The sequence below is a fragment of the Chiloscyllium plagiosum genome, unplaced genomic scaffold (genome assembly GCF_037043375.1).
Source record: "Chiloscyllium plagiosum isolate Xiang-an unplaced genomic scaffold, Cpla_swu_hap1 HiC_scaffold_5, whole genome shotgun sequence".
NCBI lineage: Eukaryota > Metazoa > Chordata > Chondrichthyes > Orectolobiformes > Hemiscylliidae > Chiloscyllium > Chiloscyllium plagiosum.
In genome coordinates, this window is record NW_028270143.1 from 117,614,361 (window position 1) to 117,639,150 (window position 24,790).

A 24,790-nucleotide genomic window follows, 5' to 3' on the forward strand; every position below is an offset into this window, starting at 1 on the left:
ATCTGCCTTCTGCAGAGCCCATTCCCTCTGCGATTCCCTTGTTATATTCATGCTCCCCACCAACCCACCCTCCATTCCCAGCACCTTCCCTTGCCAAAGCAAGAGGTATAAAACCTGCACCCACACTTCCCCCATCACCTCCATTCAAGGCCCCAAAGGATCCTTAAACATTGTACAGAGATTTTCCTGCACCTCCAAACATGTCATCTACTGCGTCCGTTGCTCTTGATGTGGTGTCCTCCACATTGGGGAGACAGGATGCCAACCTGTGGAACGTCTCAGAGAACACCTCTGTGACATGTACTAAACAACCCCATCACCCTCTGGCCAAACCCTTCTACTCTCCCTCCCACTTCGCCAAGGACATGCAAGTCCTGGGCCTCCTCCACCGCCAAATTATAGCCACCCGATACCTGGAGGAAGAACACCTCATCTTCCGCCTTGTGACCCTGCAACCACATGAGATCAATGTCGATTTCACCAGTTTCCTCATCTCCCCTCCCCCGACCTTATCCCAGATTCAACCCTCCAACTTGATAACACCCTTTTGAACTGTCCTACCTGTCTGTCTATCTTCCTTCCCACCATCTGCTCCACCCTATCACCATCATCCCTCCCACCTTCGCATTCCCAGCACCCCAGCCCCACTCCATCCCATTTATTTCTTAGTCTCCTTGCCCCCCACCCCCACACTGCATGGCTGCTGACCTTCACAGTGGTGACACTGCAGGCCTGTTCGGTCAGGCTGGAGGTCTGCTTCTTGCTATTCCTTCGAAAGAGAACCTTTGTTTCATGGTGAGAACCATACTACTCCCTCCAACCTACAGAAAAATCTGCAGGGAAGAAAACCTTAGGCCTTTTAATTTCAAAGAAGGACCAGGCGGCTGAACTGTTAAGCAAAGGAGCTTTCTTTTGGAGCTGTTTACAGGCAACATGGTTAGACTAAGTTGTTTCGTGCACAAAATGACCATGATGTCATCATTATATCACATGATTGGACCAGAGTGTGACAGTCAACCAAACCTAAACAAATACACAACATCCTGACCACCATTACATTAGAGGTTCCTGCAGTGAAAACATTCACAATACTTGCAATCATATATAACAGCACATATGTTCAGATCCCTACTGAAACTCTAGGTGAGCTGACAAATGTTACAACACTGGGTAAACCCCTCTGCTAATTTAAGCCAGCCACACACAAGATTCACCCTGTGCTATAATCTGTTAAATTCGAGAGGCAAAGAACTATCCCCAAAGTCAGTATTTAAAGTAAAAAATTGAGAACTTTATTCTTTAAGTCTCACAGACAATATTAACTATTTACAACTACTTTGTCTTAAACCTATCTTTTAACTCTCCCTCAACAATACTGGTTCAATTAAAAAAAATCCCAATTATGATTTTTTAAAAAATCTCATTTCAAAACCACTCAGCTCTGCTGAGTTTTCTCTGTGGATTTTCCTCTGCAGATTCTCTCTCCAGATCAGTTTCACTGTTTTTTTTCTGTGCAAATTCCTTTTCCAGGCAGGTACCTCAGAGAGCTCTTACCAGCAACCTACATCTGTTGGTCTTTTGGCAGTTCGCTTTGCTGTGTTGGCTAACTGTCCAAAATATCAGATTGTTTCATTGGTTTTAACATTATCTAAATACTAAATTCAAACTTGATTGGAGTTTAGTATCCTGCGGTATAAACTGATTGGCCGAATTTGAAATTTGTATTTGTCTCATAACAACTCAGGTAGTGCTAGCTGTTTGACCAAATGTTACATTGTTACCTTGTTTAGAACACTTTGTGCTGTGTCAGGTAGTCCTGCTAGCTTTGCAACTCTCTTAAAGGTACAGTACACCTATACACCTTTTTAACACCTCCCCACTTAAGAAATAAATGAATTGTCATAATGAAAAGATGGCTTAATTTCTTTTCTATTCTTTAAACACATTACCAAAACATACAGACTACTTTAACCTAGGTGCATATTAACTTCCTCCCACCTATATATAACATTGAATAGATGTATCTTATCTATACTAGATATAAAAGAGACCTAAGGGGCATCTTTTTCATGCAGAGGTGGTACGTGTTTGGACTGAGCTGCCAGAGGAAGTGGTAGAGGCTAGTACAATTACAACATTTAAAAGGCATTTGGATGGGTAAATGAATAGGAAGGGTTTGGAGGGATATGGGTCAGGTGCTGGTAGGTGAGACTAGATTGAGTTGGGATATCTGGTCGGCATGGATGAGTTGGACCGAAGGGTCTGTTTCCGTGCTGTACATCTCTATGACTCGATGACTCTTAAGTTTGGTGTAGCTAAAACTCGTGCAGTGGTTACTATTGCTTTTAAATGATTGAATGCCTTCTGGCATTTTTCTGACCATCGAAACTTTGTGTTCTTCTTCAGCAAATCAGTTAATGGTGCCACTACACTGCTGAAGTTTGGAACAAACTTCCAATAGAATCCACTGACTCCTAAGAATCAAAGCATCGCTTTCTTCGAGGCTGATTGTGGAAATTCCTCGATGGTCTTTGTTTTTGCATTCCGTGGAGTCAACCTTCCATGACCTATGTTATGTCCCAAGAACGTCACCTCTGCTTTCACAAATTCAGTTTTGTTTATTACCAGTTTTACTTCTCATAATTGTTCAAAGAGTTCTGCCAACTGTACCATGTGATCTTTCCAGGACTTAATAAAGATCACTACATCGTCCAAATTGACTGCACAGTTTGTTAACCCAGCCACAACTCTTTGGAATGTGGCGGGGGCGTTGTTCATTCCAAAGGGCACCACTTTAGATTGATATAGTCCATTTGGGTTACAGACACAGAAATTTCTTCTGCGGTCTGTGATAAAGGTACCTGCCAATAACCATGCAGTAAGTCCAACTTGGTGATGTAACTGGCTTGTCCGACTTCCTCTATACAGTCCTCCTAGGAATTGGATATTAGTCCGATTTTGTTGACCTTCCAATAATCCATGCAAAACCGTTGATACCCGCCCGGTTTGGCAACTAAGACGATCGGCGAACTCACCTCGCTCTGGCTCGGTTCGATGATATCCTCGTCAAGCATGGCCTCCACCTGCTTCTGGACCTGAATGGCTTTGGAAGGACTATGCCGATAGGGGTGTTGTTTTATCAGAACAGTATTCCCTATGTCTACTTCATGTACAATAGCATTAGTCCTCCCCATCTGATTCCTACATATGTCCTCATACTGCAGTATGCTCATGAGACAGATAGTTTACTAACCTATCCAACTCTTCATTTTTTAATCTATTTTGAGGCACATCGAAATCCACACCATCTGAATTTGATTCCTCACTCTGCGAGGCAGTAACCAACACCTTTTTCTCCAGTTCTTTCTCTCTAATATAATATGGTTTCAACATGTTCACATGACATATCCGATACCGATTTTTCCTATCTGGCATCTTTACAAGATAGTTCACCAGACTCAACTTTTTTTCAATTTGAAAGAGACCACTAAACCTGGCTTTGAAGGGATCTCCTATCACTGGTAACAGTACTAACATGTCATTCCCTCGGGAAAACATCTGAGTCTCAGATCTTTTATCTGCCACCTGTTCCATTCTTTTTTGTGCCCTCTTTAGGCGCTTTTTAGCTAACTCACCAACTTGATGTAACCTCCCTCACCTCCGATACATAATCTAAATGTGAGATTTCCGACTTTGGGCCTGTCAATTTTTCTTTAATTAATTTCAAAAGATTCTCACTTCGTGCTTGAATATTAACTCGAAGGACTGAGTAGATTCGTTTGGGGCATCTCTCATGCAAACAATACGAATGGGATACCTTTATCCCTATCATTTGAGTAATCCTGACAGTATGCTCTCAACATGGTCTTCAAGGTCTGATGCCACCTTTCTAAAGCTTCCTGAGATTCAGGATAATATGCACTGGATTTAAAGTGCTGTATACCTAAGCTACCATAACCTCCTTAAACAGCCGAACAGTAAAATTTGATCCTTGGTCCGACTGAGTCTCTCTGGGTAGCCCAAATCATATGAAGAAAGCTACTAACTCCTCTACTGTCCTTTTCCTTTGAAACTCCGTACTGAAGTTGCCTCCGGAAATGTGTAGTCACAACCACTATGGTTAACAAGTACTGGTTCCCACTTTTAGTTCTCGGGAGGGGAGCTACACAATTAATTATAACCCGCGTGAAAGGTTCTTCAAGTGTGGGATTTAGCAACAAAGGTGCTGGTTTTATTACTGCCTATGGCTTACCTACCATTTGGCACAATTTAACCACATCCTTGTGCATCCCAGGTCAATAAAAATGTTTTTGTTCCTTAACCTGTGTCTTTCGTACCCTTAGGTGGCCTCCTACAGGTAGTTCATTTGCTAAAACATTCCCAAGAACAAACTGAATTCCTGGAACTGACACTCTGTCAATCACTCCCACTGTAACTTCCCCAGTCTTGAGTTGGCACTCCAACCTGATCCCCCATAGGGGAACGCTAAATTTCTGTCCATTTATCCCACAAATGACCACACTCTTGGGTAACAGATCAGAAGGATTGCATATTCGCTCATCTCCTAATATTAGAGACTGGTTCGATCCTGTATCTCTCAAAATTATAACTTCTTGTCTTTCTCCATTGTTCTTTCTGAGTAAACTTTATCCACAGAAGCAAATTCTTTATAGACATCAGGTACTAACTCCATACCCAGCCCAACCTAAGCTGTGCAACTTCTCGGCTCCTCTTGGAGCTTCCTTTACTACCTTCACTAATGCCATTGGCTTAGCTTCCTTTACCACATTTTATCCACAGTGCCTTTCTCTAACGACCAGCACTGTGACTTTATGTGTCCCAGTTTACTACAGTGGAAAGATCTGAGGCCTTTCACCTCCTTTCCACCCTCTTGGGCTTCTTTTTGAACCTGTAGTAAACTCTTACCAGTGCTCTCTACTCTTTGTTTTGTAGTGCAGTATCTTCCCTTCTCCCAACTTCTATCCCTCATAGGAAGAAATTCTGGCCAGAAGCTTGTCTTATGCACCAATATGTATTCATCTGCTAATTCTGCTGCTCTTCTCACTTCCTGAACTTTCTGTTCCTCCACTTGAATTCTTATCATCTCTGGAAGTGAGTTTTCAAACTCCTCCAGCAGATTAATCTCTGTATAGCCTCAAAGGTCCTATCTATCTTTAAAGCACGCACCCATCTATCAAATTGACTATGTTTAATTCATTCAAACTCAACATAAGTTTGATCTGGCTCCTTTTTTATGTTTCTGAATCGTTGTCTATACGTTTCTGGTACCAATTCATAAGCGCTTAAAATAGGCTGTTTGACCTCTTCATAATCTCTTGACCCCTCATCTGATAGGGTGGCAAATACCTTATTAGCTCGGCCTACCAGTTTAGTCTGAACTATCGTTATGCATAAATCCTGAGACCACTCCATCTGCCTAGCCAATTTTTTAGATGATATAAAGAAGGCTTCAACATCTTTCTCATCCAAATGTGGCAGGATTTTGATATATTTGTATCTATCATTATTTTCTCTTTTAATCTCCATCCTGTTAACTTGACTTTGCTGACTAAGTCACAACTTCTCAAGTTCAAATTCACTCTTTTTTTGTCTTTTCCTTTCTTCTCTCTCTTTTTGCTCAGCTAAGAACCTCCCTCTCTCTCTTCATTTATCTCTCTTCTCTTTCTCTCTCTCTTCTCTCTGTTGCTGTTTCTTCCTTCTCTCTTTCTCTTTCTCTCTCATTTTGTTTATCTTCTAACTCCATTTTCCTCAGTTCTAATTTAAGTTTTTCTACCTCTAATACACTTTTCTGTTTCTTGGCTTCAGCCTTACTTTTGTCCTTGATTAATCCCAAATCTAATTTATTTGTTAATTCTAAAAGTACGACCTTTTTCTTTACTTGTAAATTTTCTTGGCAAACTCGTAAATCATCTTCAAATCCCAGAATCTCTTTCACAATTTTAAGAGCCATTTCTCTCACTTTTAATTTAATCAACCACAAGTCTTTGAAATTAAACAAATTGTCTTACCTATGTTTTATTTAAAGATCTAGAACACTAACCTGCAAGTGTTTGAATCTGTTGGACCTTTTCATACCCCAAATCTATTCAAATTTGTCCAAATCTCAGACTGGATCTGTCCAAACCTGTTCAAATCACAAATCTCAGACCCAAACTGTTCAAATTCTGACAACGAGCTCCAAACTGTTACAACACGGGGTAAATCCCTCTGCTAATTTAAACCAGCCACACAGAAAAGATTCACCCCATGCTGTAATCTGTTAAAGTTTGAGAGGCAAAACACTGTCCCCAAAGTCACTATTTAAAGTAAAAGTTTAATAACTTTATTCTTTAAGTCTAACAGAGAATATTAACTAACAACTACTTACAACTCATTTCTCTTAAACCTATCTTTTACGTCCCCTTCTCGAATACTGGCCCGTTAGAAAATCCCTATTATGACTACCCCATATTGTAACATAAGCCTCTAGCATTCGCATTAATCCCTTTATCACAAGGATGATTCATGTTGCGTTTTGCATCAGATGCGTGCATGTGACAATGCAGTGGCTTTAAGAGGTGCATTTTGTCATGGTTTCTTTTAAGAGAGAGATTGTACGAGAGGTGAGGAGCAATCAGTGGTAACGTAATCAGCTTGTGAGACCTTGGGGATGTCTTTTAAAGTTGGAACAATAGAAACGTAGCCTGGATCAGTGTGACCAGCCTTCCTAAAACAGGATTTCTAGTGTTGCTTTTAGCTTTAAGCAGATGCTGTTGGAGTCTGATAAAGGTTAGAAGCTGCAATAAATGTCTTCTGGCTGCTACTCTCCCTGAGTTATGTTTTTCCTTCTGGGTTGCTGGAGTTACCTGTGAGACAAATCTATTTTCTGAAAATTATTCTAAGGGATGTGTTTATGGGATGATGCTATATTGGAACAGTTGATTAGTAATAGTTGCTATATCTATTATTCTGTTAAGTTTTCCAGTAGAGTTACGTTATTCTAACTTCTTCTCTCTTTGTTGTATTTTTAGTATCATGCTTGAATAAATTGTATTTTGCTTAATGTCGAGTAGTTTGACCAGTCAAGTTGCACCTGGAACACAGCACTTTACATTTTCCTTTAAAATAAGAAAAAAAAATAGAATCTAGGCTGCCTTCTTAAAATATTCTGAGGGGAACTGATCTGGTCCATAACACATGGAACCAAAGGGAAGTTTCAGTGCTTAAGAGAATGAGTGTCATGGAGCCTCAATTTCCTCTTAATGTGTTTTCCTAAGGTTGTTAGGATTAGTGCTCCCTATCTCCTTTAGTCACTTCTGCATTTTCTTCCATGTAATTTTGCACACATTGAGGTTAGAGACAGATGTTTAATTTATTGTGCGGCTGGAAAACTGACATTGTAAATGGGCTGTCTGCAACCGAAACAACTTAATTTTCATTTCTATTGATAGCAATTGAAATTGAGCAGTTTCTGTAACCAGTTGTTGCTTTGCAAGAACAGTTTTACAATCAGACAGCAAATTAAAAGTCAACCTCTACATCTGAGGTATGCTCATTGACGATTAGGACCTTATTGTAGGAAATTAGTACAAATAGCATTATTCACTTCAGGTAAACAATTGTGGCAATGTTCTAAAATGAATAAGGTGTAAATTAGACTGGCAAGTTTTTCTGGAGTGGAAAAAAATCAAGGAAAATATAATTACAAGCTGGACAAAACATTACTTTGAAAATAACATTAGTGCAAGCCTTGATCATTTTGAATAAATTCTGCAAGTGTATGTTTCTTACTTTCTCTTTAATAACTTATTGCAGGATTAACCAAACCCAAATAGAAGAAGTTATATTATTTTGAAAATTTCAGTTATTCATGCGTTTTGATGAAAGACTACTCCTCTGACATTATTTGCTCAGCTATTTCAAGCAGTTTTTAGTATCTCTGTAGTTTGCTTTTGTAAGCAATTTAATGTGATCATCATATTGGATTCTCAGAGGTCTGTGATGAAACAAGTGGTGCTTTGATGGAACATGGTTTGATGACTTGGATAACTTTTCCTTCGGTTTTCTTTTATTTTTGTGGCAGCTGTGATATCCTGGAAGTGAACTGCATCTCATAATCCTTGGTTTTGTTTATCCAGTGCTATTGCTATAAGAGGGAGAGTGCATTGAGCAACACTGTGTCATTTCCCACATATAAGTAAACAACTAATGTATTATAAGTTATTGTTCTAACATTCAGTCTTTACTATTGCCCAAATAGCCTTGCCTGCGACCTTCAAGCAAAAGCTTAAAGATGAAGAAGCTCAAGAGGGTGATACTGCCATCCTGCATTGTGAAATTAGCAGATCGGATACAGCAGTACAATGGACAAAAGGATCCACTCTACTTCAGCCTAGCGCCAAATATGAAATGAAACAGAAAGAATCCATTGTTGAGCTGGTTATTCACAAACTTAAACCAGAAGATAGTGGAAGATACTCTTGCGACATTGGAGACCAGCAAACCAGTGCTTCCTTGAAAGTTAATGGTAGGAAAGAAATGTATAATAGAATGACAATTGTTTTTTAACTTCCCATTTGATTTCTATTCAACTCTGACTAACATGGTTAATATATACAGTAGCCCCTCCTTATAATACTGTCTGTGCTGTGCAGAAAACTTGACTTAGCAAGAGAGATGCTCCAGATAAATGGTTTACACTGTTCATCTATTAGTGACACAGCTTTAAACAGTGTGTAATAGATGTATTGCCCTGGTATTGCAGCGAAAGTTATTCCATAGTGATGTTAATTTTTTTTTGTTTCATTAACTAGTTTTCTCTCTTTCCTCTTCTCTTTGAAGCCATCAGCTTTACTGAGGGGGGAGTCCTACAGGTGCTGTTAGGTACTGAGCTCAGGCAACCTTCCTTTGGCTGCATGCCTAGGAACCTATTGCCATTCCTGATTGCCCTCAAGTCTGAAGTTGTTGAGCAACTTTCACAATTAAAGAACCATAAAAAAGTTATGGAATTGAAAGAGATCATTCAGCCTGTCATGTGCCTGTGTTGGCTTACGACAAAAAGAACTCAGTTAGTCTCACATCCCTGTCTTTCCCACATAGCCATGCAATTTTCTTTTGAGGTAATTATCCAGTACCCCATTGAATTGTCTGTATCACATTTCTAGACAGTACACTACAAATCCTAATTACTTACTCTCTAAAACTCATTCCCTAACACTTTGACTGATCAAATTGATTGAATCTTGAAGGACATAGCTAGATTTGTGTTGCAACAAATAGAAGGGGAAGTAACATCAAAAATCTACTTTTCAGCAATCTACTTTTCATGGATGAATCTACTTATAATAGTGGCAAAGTAATCACCACACAATTCTTGTGGAGGCAAATGGGTTGTTTTTACACATCCTCTACAGTTTGTGTGGCACTATTACCTTGCCAAATGGGAGAAATTCAGAATAGCTCAAAACTGAAACTCCATGGTGCAGTTTGGGCCATCATTGTCAGCAGAATTATATTCTCCTGCATTAGGTGTATTATATAAATGGTGCGTGTTTATAGAGCACTGAGATGCAGAGAGATCTGGGGGTCCGAGTGCATGAATCATGTTAATGTTAGTATACAAGTACAGCAAGTAATCAGGAAAGCTAATAGGATGTTACGGTTTCTTGTGAGAAGAACTGAATGCAAGGATCGGGAGGGTATACAGGACATTGGTAAAATCACACCTGGAAACAGTATTAATCACCATACTTATGGAAAGGTGTTAATGTGTTGGAAGCAGTTCAAAGAAGATTTACTAAACTAATATGGGACTGAGTGGATTGCCTTCCAAGAAAAGGCTGGTCAGCCTGCATCCTCTCGAATTTAGAAAAGTCAGAGGTGACTTAATTGAAACACATAAGATCCTGAGGGGAACAAAACAGAACTTACCTCCTTTTACCTTAAACCTGTATCTCATTGTAAATGACATTTTTACTGAATGTGACCTATTGTCATTTACTGTATACTTCCATCCTATATTAGATCTCCCAATATGCATCACCTTGCATTTGTGCAGTTTGAACTCCATCTGCCATTTCTCTGCCCAAGTCTCCAGGTTATCTCTACCCTGTTGTATCCTCTGGCAATTCTCCTTACTGTTCGCTGCTCCCCCAGTCTTTGTGTCATCTGTAAGTGTATTAATCAGGCCACCTACATTCTCCTCATATATATATATATTACAAACAACAGGGATACCAGCACTGATCTCTGCAGAACACCACTGGTCACAGATCTCCAATCTGAAAAATATCCTTCCACTGCTACACTCTGTCTTTTATGACTCAGCCAGTTCTGTGTCCAGTTTACTAGTTCACCACTGTTCACTGTGACTTCTCCTTTGTATCAGCCTGACACAAGGGCCTTTGCAAAGATCATTCTAAAGTCTATATAGATAACATCTACCGCCCTGCCCTTATAAACCATCTTTGTCACTTACTCAAAAAACTCAAAACATGTTTGTGAGACATGACTTTCCTTGTACAAAGCCATGTTGCCTGTGCTAATAAGTCCATAATTTTCCAAATGTGAGTAAATCGTATCCCTAAGAACCTTTTCCAATAATTTCCCTATCACTAATGTAAGATTCACCTGTCTGTAGTTTCCCTGATGATCCCTGTTGCCCTTCTTAAACAGTGGGAGAAAGTGAGGACTCCAGATGCTGGAGTACCAGAGTTGAAAAATGTGGGGCTGGAAAAACACAGCAGGCCAGGCAGCATCCGAGGAGGCTGAAGAAGGGCGTATGCCTGAAACGCCGATTCTCCTGCAAAGATTCCTGAAGAAGGGCTTATGCCCGAAACATCGATTCTCCTGCTCCTCGGATGCTGCCTGGCCTGCTGTGTCTTTCCAGCACCACATTTTTCAACTCTTCTTAAACAGTGGAACAACATTGACTGTTCTCCTGTCATTTGCGACCTCTCTTGTGACTAAGAGAATACAAAAATTTCATACAATCCCCCAGCATTCTCCTCACCTGCCTCTTCTGGGATAGATCCCATCAGGTGCTGTGGACTTTACTACCTTAATGTTTTTAAAACACTCGACAACTCTTCTTTTTTCACATAGACATGCCATAGAATATTGACGTACCCCTCCCGCAAGTCACCATCCACCATGTCGTCCTTTGTGAATACCGAATTCGTTAAGAACTTCACCCAACTGCTCCAGCTCCATGCATAAATTCCCTCCTTTGTCCTTGAGTGGACCTGCCCTTTCCCTAGTTACCCTCTTGCTTCTTATATATGTATAAAATGCCTTGGGATTTTCCTTAATCTGTTTACCAGACATTTCATTACCCCTTTTAGCCCTGCTAATTCCTTATTTGAGTTCTATCTTGCTATCATTTTATTCTTCAAGGACCCTTGTCTGTCTTCACTTTCATAAACTTTACCTACGCCTCGTTCTTCACTTTGCTTAAACTCTCAATTTGTCTTGTTTCCAAGATACCCAGGTTTTGCTATGGCTTTCCTTCATTTTCACAGGAACATGCTGATTCTGAACTCTAATGAACTGGTCTTTAAATGCCAGATGTAGAATTACTCTTCAATCTGTATTTCTCAGTTCCTGCCTAATATTGTGGTAGTTAGCCTTCCCCCAATTTAATACTTTCATCCAGCTCTTCCCCTTATACATAAATAACTTAAAACTTACAGAATTGTAGTCACTGTTCCCAAAATACTTCCCCTGAAACTTTGGTCACATGGCTAGGCTCATTCTCCAGTACCACGTCCCCTATGACCCCTTCTCTAGTTGGACTATTCACATAATGTTTCAAAAAAAACATTCTAAAGACATCAAACAAATCCTACCACCAACACCCCACCTCCATCCAAGCCCTTGGTACTAAGTGAGTCCTAGGCAATATGGGGGAAGTTAATATCATCCACTACAACAATCCTGGTGTTTTTATATTTTCCATAAGTTGTTACAACACAGGGTAAGTCCCTCTGTTAATTTAAACCCGACACACAGAGAAGCTCACCTCGTGCCGTAATCTGTTAAATTTCGAGAGGTAAAGCACCATCCCAGAGGACATTATTTATAGTAACAATTAAAAATTTTATTATTCAAGTCCAAAGGAGAATATTAAAGCCAATAACTATTTACAACTCCTTTCTCTTAAACCTATCTTTTACCTCCCCACTCTACAATTCTGGTCTGATAAAAACCCTGATTAAGATTTACAAAAAATTGTCAAAACCAGCCAGCTGTCGAATCTTCTCTTTGTTTCTTCCTCTGTAGACATTCCTCTGTCGTCTTTTCTTCAGTATTCTGTTTCATAGGTCTTTCATAGAACAGGTACGTTTCAGAGAGCTATTCGGCTAACAGTCTATACTTGTTGGTTTTCTTGGGCGTTCTCACCCTAACTGTTCAAAATGTCCGGTTTTATGCCCCATAACATCAGTTCATTTTATTGGTTTGATGTCCTCCGAAACAGTAAAATTCAAGTTTGATTGGAGTTTGGTATCTGGGGCATAATTTAAACTGATTGGCCGATTTTGAATTTGTTCTTGTTCCATGACAACACAGCACCAGCTATTTGTATCAACCAAATGTTACATTTTAAAATCTTTCAGTACACTATGTGCTTCTCTATGTCTTTGCCAGCTTTCAGTGTCTCTTAAAGGTACAGTACACACCTACACCTTCATAACAAAGTCTACATATCTGTTCATCTATCACCCGCTGGCTGTTGAGCAGTATGTAGCACAATCCCATCAAAATGATTGTACTCTTCCTGTTCCTGAGCTGTACCCTTTTGGCCTCAATGGAAGAGCCTACCAAAGTGTCATCCCTCAGTACAGGTATGATATTCTCCCTTATCAGCAACGCAACTCCCTCACCTCTTGTTCACCTCTTTTACATCCGTCTTTATCTTGCCTGAAACGTCTAAATCCTGCAAAGCTGCCAGACTTTTCCCCCTCTCAACTAAGTATCTGTAATAGCTACAACATCATAGTTTTATGATGATGCAATCCAAGCTTTAAGCTTGTCTGCCTTACCTGTCATACCGCTCGCATTAAAACAAAGGCATCTCAGACCACCAGTCTTCCAGTGTTCAGTAACGTCTCCCTCTCTGTTCTTCCTTTTAGCCTTACTGGCCTTAGTCTCTGACTCCTCTTTGGTCATTTTACTTGCAGGCCTACTGCTCTAGTTCTCTCCCCCCTGTTAGTTTAAACACTCTCAAATCTCCTGCCATGATATTGGTGCTCCTCTAGTTTAAGTGCAGCCTGTCCTTCTTGAACAGATCTCACCTGCCCCAGAATATTTCCTGATGATCCACATACCTGAAGCCCTCCGTCCTACACTAACTCTTTAGTCACATATTTAACTGTACTATCTTCTGATTCCTAGCCTCACTAGCACAGGCACAGGAAGTAAATCCAAGGTTACAACCTTAACAGGCCTGCTATCGAACTTCCAACTAACTTCTTGAACCATCTTTGCAGATCCTCTTCTCTCTTTCTGCCAATGTCATTATTACCAATATGGACCACAACCTCTGGGTAATCACCTTCCACTTTCAGAATATCCTGTGCCTGCACAGAGACATCCTTCACCAGGGAGATAACATACCATCCTGGAGTGTTTGCTGCAGCTACAGAATTACCAAGTTGTGCCCCTAATTATAATGCCCTAATTAATCCTGCACTTAATTAGAAGCAGGTTTCAGGCACACACTTGTTAGCCCAAGACAACTTGGTATGCCACATCCTAAGGGACCTCAGCTGTTATAAACATTGATGTGTAAGCACAAGCTTGAAGCAGTTAAAGTTAATAGAGTTGGTAAATCTCGTACCAGCCGTTGCACTTGTGTGAGTACCCCACAGAGTACTCTGTGGCATAAAGAGTGATTTAAGGAAAATCTATAAAAATTAATATGAAAACCTCGTCTAGCTGTGAAATATATTAGCGGGTTTTGTTATACATAACCATGAACAGAATAATCAATAATAGAAAGACTTTATTCAATGAGTAATCTTGGTATCATGACAGCAAGACCCCAAACTAGGATTCAGAACCCCTATCACTACTGCTGTTCTATACTTTGACCCTCCCTGCTGTAAAACAATGCCACTGATTTGACTACTGCTGCTGCTTTCCTCTGAGAGCTATCCCACCCCAACAGTATCCAAAATGGTATACCTGTTTGAGACAAATGGTCACAAGAGGACTTCAACGCATATTATCATAATAGAATAGTAGATTATCCAGGGTAAACAGCACATTGTCGATAGATAGAGATACTTACTAGATCAAAGCCCTGCTATCCTGAAAGGTTTAGTCATGAATTGTAATACACAAACAACTAGGCACAGATGGCTCTATCAACTGCACTGTCCTCGCTATTGGCAGAGCCTAATATAAGTAGGTTGAGTGTGGTCAATAACCTACATGTATGAACTGGGAAATTATGCCTCACAAATTTGTTAGAGTGTTTTAATGAAGTGACCAGAGAGGTTGACAAGGGCAGGGTGGTAGACGTAGTCTATATGGATTTCATTAAGGCCTTTGATAAGGTTCCACATGGTAGGCTGCTCTGGAAGGTTAGATTGCATGGAATCCAGGGAGAGCTGGCAAATTGGATACACAATTGGCTTGATGGTAGGAAGCAGAGATTAATATTGGAAAGATGCTTGTCGGACTGGAGGCCTGTGACTAGTGGAGTGCTTCAGTGGTTGTACTAAGCCCATTGCTGTTTGTTATATATATGAATGATTTGGGTGAAAATGTACAAGGCATGATTAGTAAGTTGGCAGATGACACTAAAATAGGTGGTATCATGGACACTGAGGAATGTTCTCAGAAATTGCAGCAGGACCTCGATCAGTTGGGGAAGTAGGCTGAGAAATGGCAAATGGAGTTTAATATAGATAAGTGTAACGTCTTGCATTTTGGAAAGTCAAATCAAGCTTTGAGTTTCAAGGTGACTGGTAGCGCCTTAAGGAGTGTAGTGGAACAGAGGAACCTTGGGGTTCAGGTGCAAGGTTCTCTGAAAGTAGAGTCACAGGTAGACAGGGCAGAGAATAAAGCTTTTGGCACACTGGCCTTCATCAGTCAGGACATTGAGTACAGATGTTGGGAAGTTATTGTAGCAATTCTACAGGACGATGGTGAGGCTGCACTTAGAATATTGTGTTGTTTTTTGGTCACCTCGCTATACGAAAGATGTTATTAAACTGGAAAAAGTGCAAAGAAACTTGTAAGGATGTTGTCAGGACTCAGATGTTTGGGAGAGATTGGACAAGCTAGGACTTTTTTCTTTAGAGCATAGGAGACTACAGCAGGGGCGGGAAGGGGAGAATATTATAGAAGTGTATAAGATCATGCACTCAGTCTTTTCCCAGGGTTGGAGGATCGAGGACTAGAAGGCATCATCAGTTTAAGGTTAGAAGGGAAAGAATAAAAGGGGACCGGAGGGGCAACTTTTTTTACACAGACGGTGTTGTTTATATGGAATGAGCTGCCAACGGAAATAGTCGAAGCGGGTACATTAACAACATTTAAAAGGCATTTCGACAAATACATGAATAGGAAAGATTTTGAAGGATATGGGCCAAATGCAGGAAAATGGGGTTAGCATGGATGGACATTTTGGTCGGCATGGACCAGTTTGGACCAAAGGGCCTGTCTCCACGATGTAGGACTCTATGACTCCATGACTTAGTGTTTGATACTAGTCTTTAGGTTGTTGCTTCCTAAACAATTCTAATATATCAGTCAAACCAACTTCCCCTTCACAATATCATCTTAACACTGCTTGTTTGTCGTAATATTTTTGAAATGTCCTGCTATTACTTCTTAATAATAAAATTCAACATTTTCCGTATAATGAGTGTTAGGTAATACCTATTGTTTCCTGTTTTGTGTCTTGCACCTTTTATGAATAGGATTGTGACATTAATGAAATTCCAATCCATTTGTACCCAATCAGACTCGAGGGAATTTTAGAAAACCACAGCCAATGTTCTTACAATCTCTGCAGCCATATCTTCTAAGATCTCTGATGAAAGCCATCAGGTCCGGGAGACTTGTCAACGTGTTATTCCAGTAGTTTTCCTAGTACCTTCTTGCTAGTGATTTTGAATGTTCCTCTCTCCCTTCTACTTGATTTTCAAGTATTCTTGGGTTTTTTGTGTGTTCTAACAGGGCTTGACAGACTAGGGGCAGGGGAGATGCTTTGTTTAACAACCACAGAAGGTGCTGAAGAAACCTAACAAGTTTGGCAGGATCTGTGTATTTGAAAATAGAGTTAACATTTCGAGTCAGATACGAGTCTTCTTATAATTGTAGAAGAAGGTTCTGAAGAAGAATCATAACAAATACGAAACATTAACTCTGTTACTCTTCATAGAACCATGTCAGACCTTTTATATATCTGTGTGACATAGGTGTTACTGGCTGGCCAGCATTTATTGCTCATCCTAGTACATCGGCTGAGTTTCTCCAGCATTCTCTGTGTTTTTTTCAGATTTCTAGAACTTGCAGTATTTTGCTTTCATTGAAGGTATTTTTTCCTGGTTGGGGAAATTAGAACCAGGCATCAAAGTCTCAAGATATAGGTTGGGCCATTTAGGACTAAGATGAGGAAATGTTTCTTCAGTAAAAGGGAAGCGAACTTTTGGAAACCTCTACACAGAAGGCTATGGAGGCCACGTCACTAAATATATTAAGTAATGAGAGAGGATATTCTTGAAGAGTCTTGAAATGATGCCATCTGGGTAGACCTTAGAAATAAAAAAGATTTGATTACTTTGCTAGGATTATACTTCAGTCCTCTCAACAGTCAGAGAGAAATAGAGCAGCAGAAATGTAAGTAAATCATAGAAACATGTGAGAGAAACAGGGGTTTATAAGTTGTAAGGGATTTCAACTTTGCCAGCATTGGCTGGAAATACCATAGTGTGAAAGGACTAGATGGAGTGGAGCTTTTAAATTGCATCAAGGAGAGCTTTTTTTTTGTGGCAGTATGTAGGTAGTCTGTCTACAGATTGGGCAGTGCTAAGCCTAATCCTAAAGAATGAAGTGGCGAAGTTTCAGGGGCAAGCATTTTGAATATGGTGATGATAACTCTGTAGGTTTTAAAATCATTGTGGAAAGAGATAAGGGTAGTGTGAAGTTAAGTGTCTAAATTGGGGGAAATCCAATTTCAGTATAATGAAACAAGATCTGGCAAACATTGACGGGGAGTAGTTATTTTCAGGTAAGTCTACATTTGTGAATTGGGTATCATTAAAAAGTAATGTAGTGAGAATTTAGGGCTAGCGTGTTCCTCTAAGAATAAAAGGGAAGCAAGTCCAGAGAATCCTGTATGTCAAATGAAATCAAGAGATGGATAAAGAAAAAGGAAGCATATCTCAGGAACAGCACACTAAAAACATGGGAGTCCTTTAAATTATAACCGTTTAGGTGGTTGCTTTAAAAAATAAATTTGGAGGGCAGAGATGGACCACAAACTACCTTCAGCAGATGGGATTATGGAAAACTTCAAGACATTTTATAAATAGTTTAAGAGTTAAGAGGATGACTGTGGAAAGACAACTTGTACATGGAGTCAGAGGATATGGGTAAGATTTCAAATGAATATTTAGACAATAGACAATAGGTGCAGGAGTAGGCCATTCAGCCCTTCGTTCCTGCACCGCCATTCAATATGATCATGGCTGATCATTCCTAATCAGTATCCTGTTCCTGCCTTATCTCCATAACCCTTGATTCCACTATCTTTGAGAGCTCTATCCAACTCTTTCTTAAATGAATCCAGAGAGTGGGCCTCCACTGCCCTCTGGGGCAGAGCATTCCACACAGCCACCACTCTCTGGGTGAAGAAGTTTCTCCTCATCTCTGTCCTAAATGGTCTACCCTGTATTTCTCATCTGTATTAAGAAAAACATAGCCATAGATTTCAATTAGGATAGTGAGATTCTAGAACATGTTAAGATTAATAAAGAGGATATATTCAATGTTTTAGTGGGCATAATGGACCTGATAAGTTGCATCCCAGACTGCTGCTGAAGACAATGGAGGAGATGCTGAGGCTATAATGGAGATACTTCATATGTCACTGGCCAGAGGTGAAGTGCCAGATGACTGCAGGCTGGTTAATGTAGTTCCTTCATTTAACATGGGTAGCAGGAATAGGCCAGGTAATTATAGACCAGTTAGTCTGATGTCAATGGTAGGGAAATTATTGGAAAATATTCTGATGGACAGGATGAATCAACACTTGGAAAGGCAGAGATTGATCAGGTATAGTTAGCATCAATTTATTAGGTGGAGATCCTGTCTGACCAATTTAATTGAGTTTTTTAAAAAGGTGATGAAATATATTTATGAGGACAGGGCAGTTGATGTGGTGTACCTGGACTTCAGTAAGGCCTTTAACTTGGAAGGCGGTCCAAAGGTAAGAATGCCACACGTTGCAAGGCAAGTTGGCAAACTGGATCCAAAATTGGTTTGCAATTAGGAGGCAAAGGGGACTGGGGAAATGTTTTTTGTGATTGGAAGCCTGTGACCAGCAGTGTCTCACAAGAATAAGTGCTGGAACCCTTGCTGTTTGATATATACATTAATTACTTGGATATAAATGTAAATAGTATACAGATGACCTGAAAACTAGTGGTGTTGTTGACAGTGAGGAAGATAGTCTTAGGCGACAGTCTGATATTGATTAGATGATAAATTAAACAGAGATGGCAAATGAAATTTAATTCTGCTAAGTGTGAAATAATGCATTTTGGGAGGTTTAATAAAGAAAGGACATACACAAGGAAATACTGACAAACAAAAGGAACTTGGTGTACAAGTCCGCAGAACCCTAAATGCACAGGTAGACAGGATGGCGAAGGTAGCATACAGGATTGTTGCTTTTATTAACTGGAGCATAGAATACAGGAGCAAGGAAGTCTTGTTATAACTTTGTAAGACATTGGTTATAACACAGATGGAATACTGTGTGCAGTTTTGTGTGCCATACAATCGGAAGGACCTGATTATACTGGAGAGAGTGCAGAGAAGATTCACCAGAATGTTGATTGGTCTGAAAAGTCTCAGTTACGAGGAGAGACTGGATAGGATACACTTGTTTTCCTTAGAGCAAATGAGGGTAAGGGGGATCTGATTAAGATATACAGTATTATGAGAGTCATGGACAGAGTGTATTGTGGGATTTTTTCCCCATGACATATGTGTCCAGAGGGCATAAGTTTAAGGTGAGGAACAAGTGATTAGAAGATATCTGAGAAAACCTTTTTTTCCCTCTGAGGTTGGTAGAAATATGGAACGCGCTGCTTGAGAGAGGGCTGGAGGCAGGTAATTTTGAAACATTTATGAAGAATCTTGATGAGTACTTAGAATTCCAGGCCATAGTAGGCTATTGACCAAGTACAGGTAAATAGCATTAGCATAGTTTGGTATTTGTTGGTTAGCAGAGCATGGTTGGCCGAAGAGCCAGTTTCTATGCTCTATGATTCTATATTCAGGAAAGAGATTGATTTATTTTATATTTTAATGGCATCAAGTGGTCTGGAGAGAAAACAAAAAGAAAAGGCTTTGAGGTTGAAGATCAGCCATGATCAAGCTGAATGGTGGAGCAGCCTCAAAGGGCCAGATGGCTTACTCCTGCTGCTCGTTTCCATGTTTCGATGTTTAATTGAAGACAGATGCAAAATGCTTCTGCCATTTGTTTTCTGTTTCTACCATTTCTTTGTTTTGTATCATTAATTATCCAAGGTCACCCTTTAAGGGATCAATACTAAGTTTAATTACTACAACAGCAGGTCAAAGCTGAAAGCGACCCATTTGATCAGCACCTCATCCATGCTTAAACCTTCGCTCTCCACCAACAGTGCACAGGAGCTACAGTGCATAACTTCTAGAACATCCAATGCAGAGGCCACACCTCAAAAGCCTTTAATTCCTTTAACTCCTAAGAAGACAAAGATAGGGAATTCACAGGAGCCACACTATCTTGAAGCCTCCATCCCCAATTTGCAAACCACGCTGACGAGAAAATATATAATCATGGCTGATCCAAAATCCCAGAACTCCTGCCTATGTTAATATTATAAAAGCACTGCAAAACAAAAGCAGAAATTGCAGGAGAAACTCTGCAGGTACTCAACACTAGCACTGTTTGCACAGATACTGCCAGAGCTGCTGAGTTTCACTGTTTTTGCTGTTTTCTTGCTAGTCCATGCTGTAGATAATATACCCGCACCACACAGATTGCAATGGTTGAAGAATGCAGCTATCTCCACCTTCTCAAGGGTAGGATGATAATAAATTCTAGCCTTACTATTGGTGCCCACATCCTGTGAATTAATTTTTAAAAATTACAGAGAAAATCAAGGCCATAATATTTATTGGGATCTTTATTGGTTCAACATGTTGTCTTGAAGAGATATTGTAAAGTGTTATAATGAGGGTCTGTTGTGTATTTTGCTGCTCATCTTTTCTTGTAAAACTTAAATCATTATTACATTATTGTATGACTCACAATTAACAGTTGTGCCTTTTTTGTCCATAAATAAATTTCCTGTGTTTCTTTCCCTTAACTGCCGTCTTCAATCTACTTGTGTTGCCTTTTCTTTTGTATCTGAATTTTACCGTTACTATCATCTAACAAGTTAGTCATTTTCATTCATTTGTGAAATAAATGATTCACTATTGTGATGTATATATAAATGCGAGTCAATTAATTCAAAGCCTTCTTTCAAGAATGAAATTCACAATCAGAATTCTTTAAGCAAATTGAAGTAGTAATGAAGTATGATTTCCTTCCAGACCCCAAAAGGATTCGGTAAAACTAAAAAGATGCCAACATTACTTGCTGCTGATTGAAGTTATATACCAATTACTGCCATGTATTTTCTGTAAAAATATTATTATTTTCATTGGTATTGATTTGAAGACTATAACTGTATTGGTATTTTGTTTTCCTCTCATGTTTTAATTTCAATAATGCATCCTCTTAATGAATTTGGGCATGAAGTTTGGAGCTCCAACTTATGAATCGATTGTGTAAAAACACCAGCTACAAAATTACCAATTATGTTTGGAAGGTGATTAAGGTTAAAATACTAGTGATTATTCCTGATCTCTTCTAGGATTCATTGTCAGGTTTTGGAGATGTTTCATGTTGAAAGATGTTCCCGATCAGTAAGGTTGCACATGATGCAAAAATTTGCAGGATGGTAAATAGTAAGGAATTCAGTCTTAAATTATAGGAGGATATAGATCAGATGGACTGATCAGCGGCAAATGGAATTCAATACATATAAATGTGAGGTGATGCACTTGGGGAGGACAAAAAAGGCAAGGGAATACTTGAGGAATGGTAGGACCTGGGAAGATTAGAAGGATCTTGTTTTGCATGTAAACTGGTCCCTTAAAGTATCAGGATAGGTAGATAAAGTGGTTAAGAAGGCACATGGGATACTTGCTTTTATTAGTCAAAGTGTAGAGTTTAACAGCAAGGAGGATATGCTGGAACTGCATAAAATGTTAGTTAGGTCACAGCTAGAGTATTGTGAGAAATTCTGGAATCCACATTATAAGAGATATGTGATTGCCCTGGAGAGGTTGCAGAGAAGATTAACCAGGATAAGACCATAAATAGAAATAGGGGTAGGCTGTTCAGCTGCTCAAGCCTGCACTGCCATTTAGTAGGATCATGGCTGATCCAACACTCCTTACATAACCCTTCCTGCTGTTTCCCCATAACACTTGATTTCCCTAATGATCAAGAATCAGTCTATCTCAGCCTTAAATACACATAAGAACTCTGCCCCCACAGGAAGGAGATCCAAAGACCACAACCCTCTGAGAAAAGAAGTTCCTCCTTATCTCAGTCTTAAATTTGTATCTCTTAATTCTGAGTCTATGCCATCTGGTCCTAGACTCTCCCATGAGGGGAAATATCCCCACAGCATTTATTTACTCTGTCAAGCCTGCTCCCTGCCTCCCAAAACCCCTGTCACAGATGCTGTCAGATTTGTTGAGTTTCTCCAGCAATTTCTGTTTTTGTTTCAGATTTCTAATACCCAAAGTTCTTTGATAATCACCTTAAGAATCCTATACATTTCAATGAGATCACCTCTTGTTAATCTCAACTCCAGTGAGGAGAATCCTAACTTTTGCTCATAAGACAATCCCTCCATACCAGGAATCATCCTCATGAATCTTCTCTGAACTGCCTCCAATGAAATGATTTCTTAAATAATGAGACCAAAACTGCTCACAGCACTCCAGATGTGATCTCATCAGTATCTTGTGCAGTTACACTAAGACCTTCCTATTCATACTCCAACCCTGTTTAAACAAGGGCCAAAATTCCAATTGCCTTCCCAGTTACCTGATGCACCTATGTGCTTGCTTTCCTTTGTTTTGTGCGCAAATAGCCCCAAGTCTCTTTGTGCTGCAGCTTTCTGCAGTTTTCTCCATTTTCATATTACTCTGTTCTTTTATTTTCCCTTCCAAAAGAACAACCTCACATTTTTCCACATTACATTCACTTACTTAACCTGTCAGTATCTTTCTGTAAACTGTTTTATTCCACTTTCCACAATATGACTTTCCACCTATTTTTATGTCATCTACAACTTTGGCTACAGTGTATTCACTTCCTTCCTCTAAGTCATTAATATCTTTTGTAAAAATTTGTGGACCCAGCACTGATCCCTGTGGAACCTCACTGGTTATAGGTCATCAAACCTGAAAAAGAATCCTTTTTCCCCACTTGCTGTTACCTGCCCATTAGCCAATTCTCTATTGATGTCAATATAGCACCCCGAATACCGTTGGGTCTTATCATTTTGTCTCCTTCCCTTTTTAAATAGAGGTGTCACAATGGCAATCTTCCAATTTTCTGGTACTCCTCCAGAATCCAAGGAATTTTGGAAAATTACAACAAATGTATCCACTATTTCCATAGCCATAGCATCTTTTAGGATATAGGGATGCAAGACATCCTCCTTTAGCCGCATTAATTTATCTAATAATTATCCGGTTATGGCAATGTTACTTAAGTCCTCCCCCATTTTCTTTTGTATTAATGGGATTTTCAAAATATCTTCTACCTTAAAGATTGATGCAAAATATCTATTTAATTCCTCCACCATTTCCTTGTTCCCTATAACCATCTCCCAAGGTTCATGTTCTATGGGGCCTATGTTTATTCAGACCTGTCTCTTCCTTTTTATATATTTAAATAAACTGTTATTGTCAGTTTTGATATTCCTCACAAGTTTGACCTATAGTTTACTTACTCTCTACCTTTGTTATCTTTTTAGTCCTCTGCTGGATTCTGAATTTACCCAGGCTTCGGGTCTGTCTTCCTCCTTATGTGCTTTGCCTCTCAATTTAATACTCTCCTTATATGACAATAGACAATAGACAATAGGTGCAGGAGTAGGCCATTCAGCCCTTCGAGCCTGCACCGCCATTCAATATAATCATGGCTGATCATTCCTAATCAGTATCCTGTTCCTGCCTTATCTCCATAACCCTTGATTCCACTATCTTTGAGAGCTCTATCCAACTCTTTCTTAAATGAATCCAGAGAGTGGGCCTCCACTGCCCTCTGGGGCAGAGCATTCCACACAGCCACCACTCTCTGGGTGAAGAAGTTTCTCCTCATCTCTGTCCTAAATGGTCTACCCCGTATTTTTAAGCTGTGTCCTCTGGTTCGGCACTCACCCATCAGTGGAAATATGTTTCCTACTGGCAGAGTGTCCAATCCTTTCATAATCTTATACGTCTCAATCAGATCCCCTCTCAATCTTTGAAACTCAAAGGTATACAAGCCCAGTCGCTTCAGTCTTTCAGTGTAAGGTAATCCTGCCATTCCAGGAATTGACCTCGTGAACCTACGCTGCACTCCCTCAATAGCCAGAATGTCTTTTCTCAAATTTGGAGACCAGAACTGCACACAGTACTCCAGGTGTGGTCTCACCAGGGCCCTGTATAGCTGCAGAAGCACCTCTTTGCTTCTATACTCAATCCCTCTTGTTATGAAGGCCAGCATGCTGTTAGCCTTCTTCACTACCTGCTGTACCTGCATGCTTGCCTTCAATGACTGGTGTACAAGAACACCCAGATCTCTCTGTACTGCCCCTTTACATAAATTGAATCCATTGAGGTAGTAGTCTGCCTTCCTGTTCTTGCTGCCAAAGTGGATAACCATACATTTATCCACATTAAACTGCATCTGCCATGCATCTGCCCACTCACCTAACTTGTCCAGGTCACCCTGTAATCTCCTAACATCCTCATCACATTTCACCCTGCCACCCAGCTTTGTATCATCAGCAAATTTGCTAATGTTATTACTGATACCATCTTCTATATCATTAACATATATTGTAAAAAGCTGCGGTCCCAGCACAGATCCCTGTGGTACCCCACTGGTCACTGCCTGCCATTCCGAAATGGAGCCATTTATCACTACCCTTTGGTTCCTATTAGCCAACCAATTTTCAATCCACTCTAGTACTTTGCCCCCAATACCATGCACCCTAATTTTACTCACTAACCTCCTGTGTGGGACTTTATCAAAAGCTTTCTGAAAGTCCAGGTACACTACATCTACTGGATTTCCCTCGTCCAACTTCATAGTTACATCCTCAAAAAATTCAAGAAGATTAGTCAAGCATGATTTCCCCTTCATAAATCCATGCTGACTGTGTCCTATCCTGTTACTACTATCCAGATGTGCAGTAATTTCATCCTTTATAATAGACTCCAGCATCTT

General features: G+C 39.8%; 1 protein-coding gene across 4 annotated transcripts in view; it reads left to right on the forward strand.

Moving 5' to 3' along the window:
• Nucleotides 1–24,790, forward strand: part of obscnb (obscurin, cytoskeletal calmodulin and titin-interacting RhoGEF b) — a 799,195-nt gene that overhangs the window by 254,342 nt on the left and 520,063 nt on the right. For all 4 annotated transcript variants that reach the window (XR_015757277.1, XM_087987576.1, XM_087987577.1 and 1 more), the window contains exon 32: nucleotides 8,261–8,527. Coding sequence is in view for 3 of the 4 variants with exons in the window: in XM_087987576.1 (XP_087843702.1) it covers nucleotides 8,261–8,527 (267 nt within the window). In the remaining variant the exon portion in view is untranslated. The remainder of the gene's footprint in view (nucleotides 1–8,260; nucleotides 8,528–24,790) is intronic.